Source organism: Humulus lupulus, chromosome 3 (assembly GCF_963169125.1).
Source record: "Humulus lupulus chromosome 3, drHumLupu1.1, whole genome shotgun sequence".
Lineage (NCBI taxonomy): Eukaryota > Viridiplantae > Streptophyta > Magnoliopsida > Rosales > Cannabaceae > Humulus > Humulus lupulus.
In genome coordinates this window covers 260,807,739-260,814,417 of record NC_084795.1, presented here as the reverse complement: position 1 = coordinate 260,814,417, position 6,679 = coordinate 260,807,739, and the positions used below count along the sequence as shown (strand labels likewise).

Sequence of the window (6,679 nt, the reverse complement as noted above, 5' to 3'; positions counted from 1 at the left end):
AATAAATAAATTGTTAACTTTGTATAAATTTATATACATACCTCTTTCTTCAAGTTACGTCCAGGTTGTGGATGTTCAATGTAATCCTTCAACATTCTTATCACATAATATCCAAATGCCACATTGTCTGGTTGGTGTGGACACTAATATTTAAATAAAAATACTTAATATAAATAATATTAGTAAAATTCAACTATAGATTTTCAAAATAATTGAAGTTGTAGTTAGTTACTTTAGGTTGCACAATTTCTATATTATTTGGAATCTTGGGATGTTTTGGTAGACCGGTCAGAAAAAGGTTGATCCCGTTTTTATATTCCACGGATAACCTATTCGCTGACATCCATTTTCTATCCATATCTTCTCCTATGTCTATGAAAATTTTAAAAAAAAAAACTAAATAAGCATACGAAAAATTGGGCAGCATTTCCACTATATTAGTAACCTAACCATCTGTCAATATAATCAAATCCAATCGAATAAGCACAACACAATACAAATATAATAATAGAATAAAAAAATACATAATTCTAGACAAAATCGAGCAGCATTTCCCTTATAATAGTGATATAACCATCTGTGAACAACAAGTCAAAAATTCAAACAACACACAATAAGTTTCTTCCTTATAGCTTCGCAGCACACAAACAAATTTTCCAGAACCTACTTCACTAAAATACACAGTTCTCAACCTTCTGTTATCACCGAAACACACAAATTTAATCTCATAACCTACTTCACTATAGATGAATATTTAAGATATTTAAACCCCTCTAACAAAAGCTTAATAATACTAAAACAAGAAAGAAGATAATGTATGTACCACTTGCAATTAATAGTCTTTGCTAGCAAATTTACTTCACTTTGCAAAAAGCGCACTTTGCTATTAAATTCACAACCTGCAAAACTAAATTAATTAATAAATAAAATATTACTAAACAAACTTCACTAAATAATTAGATTAACAATAACTTATTATTGAAATTTTAGAAACTTAAAAACCTCAAATGTGTGCTTGAAATTGAAAATTTGAGGCAAAAATCTCATAAAAATCTCTGTTTAAACCACAACTTAAAAATTTAAATCAATTAATTAATAAAAGATTACTAAATCAATAAAATAACATAACTATATATAAATAACCTACTTAAATTTTAATAAAGATTACAAATATATATAATTTTCTAATTAAATAATAATATAAATTAAAAAAAATTATAAACATTATAAACTTCAATTACTATTTTGTATGTAAAATTAAAATTAAATTATTTTCCTTATTTTAGAAAATTATTAAATACATTTTAGCAAAACATATTTACATATATATACTTAACAAACATTAAAAATTAATTAAAAAATGTATACATTTCGGAATAAATAGTAATAAAAATTTTAAAATAGTAAATAATGTGGTATCATCTTAAAATTAAACAATATAGTATCTCAAATATACATAAAACTTATTTTTCATACTTTAAACTAATATTTCTAATAAAACCCACAAATCATATAAAAAAATGCATAAAAATAACTATTTCTACCATTCTAACTATAATACATTGTTTAATCTTGAAATCCTACATCAAATATGCTTTAAATCCACTTTGTTGAGCCAAAAATCACCAAAAACCGCAACTCATAAACCCTAAAATCTCAATATCAATTCCTTAATAACTAGAGACAATAAGCATGAAAATTATCCCAACTATTATACAACACTTATAAATAATAAAAACTTACCTCAAATGAGATTATATAGCCTAAAATCGGCCAAAATCGTCAAAAAATGGCCCTGAAATCGCCCAGAAAATCGTCATTCTCCGCCTCTGGTTTGTGCGCTTGGGGAAGAATAAAGAAAGACTGAATATATATATTAGGCCAAACATTCAACGTCTCCCAGGGGAGACGTTAGATGTCTGGCACGTCTTCCCAGGGGAGACGTCAGATGCTCTTACATGTCTGATATTTTATAAATAAATAATTTTATATTCATATTTTTAAATTAACGTCTCCCACAACTTTTAATGACTTACCTTGGTAGTCATCAACAAGAAATTTTAATGACCTACACCATTAGACTTTAAATATCCTTGAATACTTTTAATGACTTACACCATTGGTGTAAGTCATTATAGAGAGTCATTAAAAATGAAAATTGTTATAGTGTGGAGGAATTATAGCATCTCTGGTCCTCTCTCTCATTTCCTTTTACACATCTGATTCTGGCGTTGGTAGGAAACTTCATCATTAGGTGACACACATTTGTTATGGCGCGCAATTCAATCATGATCGGTCTTCCTAATAGGGCATTGAAAGCTGAGGGAATGTCGACCACGACAAACATAGCCATAACAATGTTGTTTGCAGGTGTAGTTCCCACTGTTACTGCTAACTTGAATTAAAAATATATAAATTAAAAATTGTGGTTAAGTTTATTGTTCTTAAAAAGAGTATTGTCAAATATGATTTTCTTAATCTTAAATTATATTGGTGGAAAAAATTAAAAATAAAATTATTTACTAATGAGCAAAAATATACTTAATTTTTTTTTTTAATGTGTGTGGAAAGAAATTTTAAAAATTTATAAGGGATTTATTTAGAAAAGGGCGTGGAGAGAAAAAAAAAAACAAGTAAAGTCAAGCCATTGACCACCCTTAAATTATAATAAGTATTGGCATGTTTTCCTCTATAAATGTACATAGTGGTTTCATTACAAATTTTATTTGCAATTAATAATTTAGTATTAATCATTATTTAAAAAAGAAAATAAAAGAAATTGATGACCAAATTGAGGAAAAAATAATACAAAACTTTACCATGAGATATTATAAGTGATTCTTTTGTCAAAAATGATTTATATTTTAAATTTATTTTGTGTTCTAGCTTAGTTTTAATAATTTTTTGTAAAATTGTCTCTGATAATTTAGACAGCTAGTCAAAAATTTTAGACAGCTGATTAAAAAATTTCAGACAACTGGTCGAAAATTTTAGATAGTCGGTTGAAAAATTTAGACAACTTGTCGAATTTTAGACAGAGACAATTTTGCAAAAAAAAGTATCAAAAAAATATCGAATTTTAGACGGAGTACAAATTTACTTTAAAAAAAATAGTCCATTCTGACACATTTCTCTGTTATAAGTTAGAAACTCATAAGTTAAAAGGAAATGAAATGTTGACAAGGTCCAAGACAATTGGTCTACCTTACATTTACAAATTACATTAATCACAAGTTTATCACCATATGGCATAAGGGACTTCATCAAATGCTAAAATGCATTTTTTGTTAACTTCCTAATTCTTCAAAAGTTGTAACTTATTCAAGAAAGAAATAGCAATCCATTCCAAATCTATGGGTGACCAACGCACTTGATTAATCTCAGCCGTCGATGCATACCACATATTCGGCTCCACATCTTCGCTCCCACTGCCGCCATCCGATCGAAAACTAGGTCCCACCACATCCCAAATCAGAGCCCTTGAATCATCACCAACGGAACATAACTGTCTTCCCAATGGAGGAGACCACGAAATGGCATTGACACTCCCCTTATGCTTACAAAGCTCAACTAAAGGAGTGGTTGGAATCCTAATGTCCAAAATGACCACTTTGTTACTGTCCATTGCAAACGTGGCTATATACCTAGGATCAAACTTGTTCCACTCCAACCTCAACAAGGGACAACCTTGTATGGGATTTTCATAAATAATGGTCGATCTTTCTTTGTCCCTCAAATCAAAAACTCTAACGGATCCATCCCCAGAAACCGAGGCAAAAACATTGAAACCACCCCAAGAAATGTCGTACACTTGCTTGTCATGTGCCACTAATTGAGTGTCCACAATTTCCTTTTCTATATCCCAAATGGTGCAGCTAGTGTCGACACTGGATGTGGCGACTCTGCGAGTGTCAAATGTGGCCCAATCGAAAGAGGTTATGGCGGAGTTGAATTGGCTCCCCTTGTTGTTGTTGAGTAAGGATTTGAGCTCGATTCGATCGTGGTGGATCTTCCACAGACGAAGGTAGTCACCCGATGTGGCCAGAATGTCTGGATTGGAGGTGTCCTCGGATGGGAAGAACATAAGGTTAGTGGGTGCGTAAGGGTGGTCGAAAAACAGGCGATTATCAGTGGCAAAATCTGAGGTGTCGGAGTTGAATTGGACGAGCTCTACCTTGTTGCTGTAGTCCTCAAGATAGCTTCCTATTGCTAGACGATTGTGCTTGTCACGCCGGACTGACCATGCTAATGCATAAATTGGCCATTGAGAGGCGTAGGTGAATACGCCTGACTTTTTTTCTCCTTGCATAACTAATAATGTGGGGATTATTGACTTCTGCATTGATTATATATATTTATATATATAAAGAAGAGATTGGTTTAGAATTACTTTTTAAATAATAATAATTAATATTCATAGCATAAAAATGGTATGATAACTACTATTGGCACATATTGTGAAAAACTATATTTTAAATGTCATCCGTAACATTTTTCAAATAAAAAAAAAATGTCTTCCCTAACAATTAATGTATGTACTTTGTGGAAATAACATATCAAATATAATCTTCAGATAATTAAAATATATACTTTAACATATAAAATATAATGGTAATTGCATCACATATAGTTTTTTGCCACTTACGTATTTATATTGGAATTTTCATTTTTTAATATTTCTTTAGTTTTTTTTTCTTTCTATGTTTTCAATAATTATATAACTTTAATAAATAAACCCATAATTTTTTACATAATTAAATTGTACTTTGAGAAATAAGTTAATCGTTTATAAAACCGCGTATTAATTATGACTTTTTGAAATATAACTTTTTACATATGGTGAAGCATATTTTATATATATTTCCTATTATATTAAAATTTTATATTTTTAAAAATTTCCCTAAAATATAACTTTAACAACACATCAAAATTATACCATTAACTACACCGAATTCGAAAGTAAAATCTCAATGTGACACCAATTTTACTTGAATGTATTTTAATATGTTATATCTATTATATACTTCTCAAATAAATTAATTTTTTTAATCAGCATTTAATTAAACAAAGCTAGCAATGCGCTCTTGAAATAAATATATAAGAAAACCCCAAAAATACAATACGTAAATTCATGAATTATACAAGTATAAAACTCTACACATATATATTGACCATGGTTGACCACCCCCTTCATGCAGAGATACATATAATAAAGTTTTATTTGAGTTATGATAAAGAAACTCTTTACACACACGCCCACACACATGCATATATACATAAATATTAATGTGTAATCTTTTTAAAGAAACTATATGTGTAAGCTTTTTAAACAGAGGAGTAGTTGTGAGAAAGTTTCAGAAAAAAAAAAAAAAGATTCATGAAAAGGAAGAGTTGGAACTTACGTTGTACAGAAGCAGAGATTTCAGATGATATATCGATCACCCTTACTTTTTAATTAAGAAGAAGAATATACATCATTCAATTTCCGCTGACAGAATTATATTATTTGGATCAGTAGTTGAGAGCCTACTATCAACTATATTGATATTGTATCTAATATATATTATATAGGAAAAGAATTAGGTAAGCTAACAGTCAATTTTGGCACGAGTACTTCTGAAGGTTGGGTCTCATCAAATTTTTTTTATTTCCATACGTATATTTATTCTCCTCTTTCTTGGAGCCTTGTGCACACTCAATACGTCAACATATATATATATATATATATGCCATTTGACTTTAAAGCAAACCCTATATATAAGCTTGAGAAAACAGTAATTCACTATAGTTGTATTATAATATTATATCATTTATATTATTATCTATTACTTAAATGCACTTTAGAATAAACTAATATATTAAACTAGCAACTCATTCTAGAGGTTAATGTACGAACTGTGGTTGTAGAAGATTCAGACAGTGCTCGCATCTTTTATATTCTTATTAATTAGCTTATTTGTTTGGTGGAATAAAAATTGAGATGTCGAAGAAAGTAATCATATCTATATCTTATCATGTTTGATAAAGGAGAGATAATAATAGAAAGAGTAATGCTGGTATGAGAAAATAATAAGCCTAATTAATACATGTGTAAAAATTATATTTGAATTATTTTACACATATATTCATGTTCTTAACAACTTTTTTTTACTTCTAAAGTTACCTTACCTCCATATCTTACAAATATAATGTTTCCACGTTTAATATATACCTAAGATAATAGTTTTTTTCTTTTTTTTTTTTTTTCTTTGATGTTTCACTTTCAACCATATATCGCACGTTACTTAAAAAAAAAACCATACATCGCACGCATTGTCATTGAATCGCATTAACATCGTACAGACATATATCATATCAGAATACGACTAAAATTGACGAGACAAGACTTTTCGCCAAAAAAGAAAAATGATCATAAATTGTTTACCATAAAAAAGACAGAGTGTACCCAAATAATGGTGTACAAGAATCTAGATACTCGATCGATCATTAGTTATGTGTGGTGAAAAGATCGGGAAAAGAGTGATGAATTGAGATTTAGAAAGAGAAGATGAACGTGAAAGATATAGATTATTAGTTTATTTATTCTTAATATTAAATTATTTCAAAAAAAAATATTAAATTTGTAAATATGATCATATGCATATAATGTAAGAAACTAAAACATTAAATTGTTTGGTAC

At 28.9% G+C, this 6,679-nt stretch overlaps 1 protein-coding gene across 1 annotated transcript; it reads right to left on the bottom strand.

Annotated features, from left to right (window-relative positions):
- Positions 1-3,174: 3,174 nt before the first annotated feature.
- Positions 3,175-5,537, bottom strand: LOC133823868 (WD repeat-containing protein LWD1-like). Its single transcript, XM_062256719.1, has 2 exons — positions 5,403-5,537; positions 3,175-4,336 (listed from the first exon to the last, which is right to left on the bottom strand). Exon 2 carries the CDS (start codon positions 4,307-4,309, stop codon positions 3,296-3,298), a length of 1,014 nt encoding a protein of 337 aa, XP_062112703.1. The 5' UTR covers positions 4,310-4,336; positions 5,403-5,537; the 3' UTR covers positions 3,175-3,295.
- Positions 5,538-6,679: the final 1,142 nt, after the last annotated feature.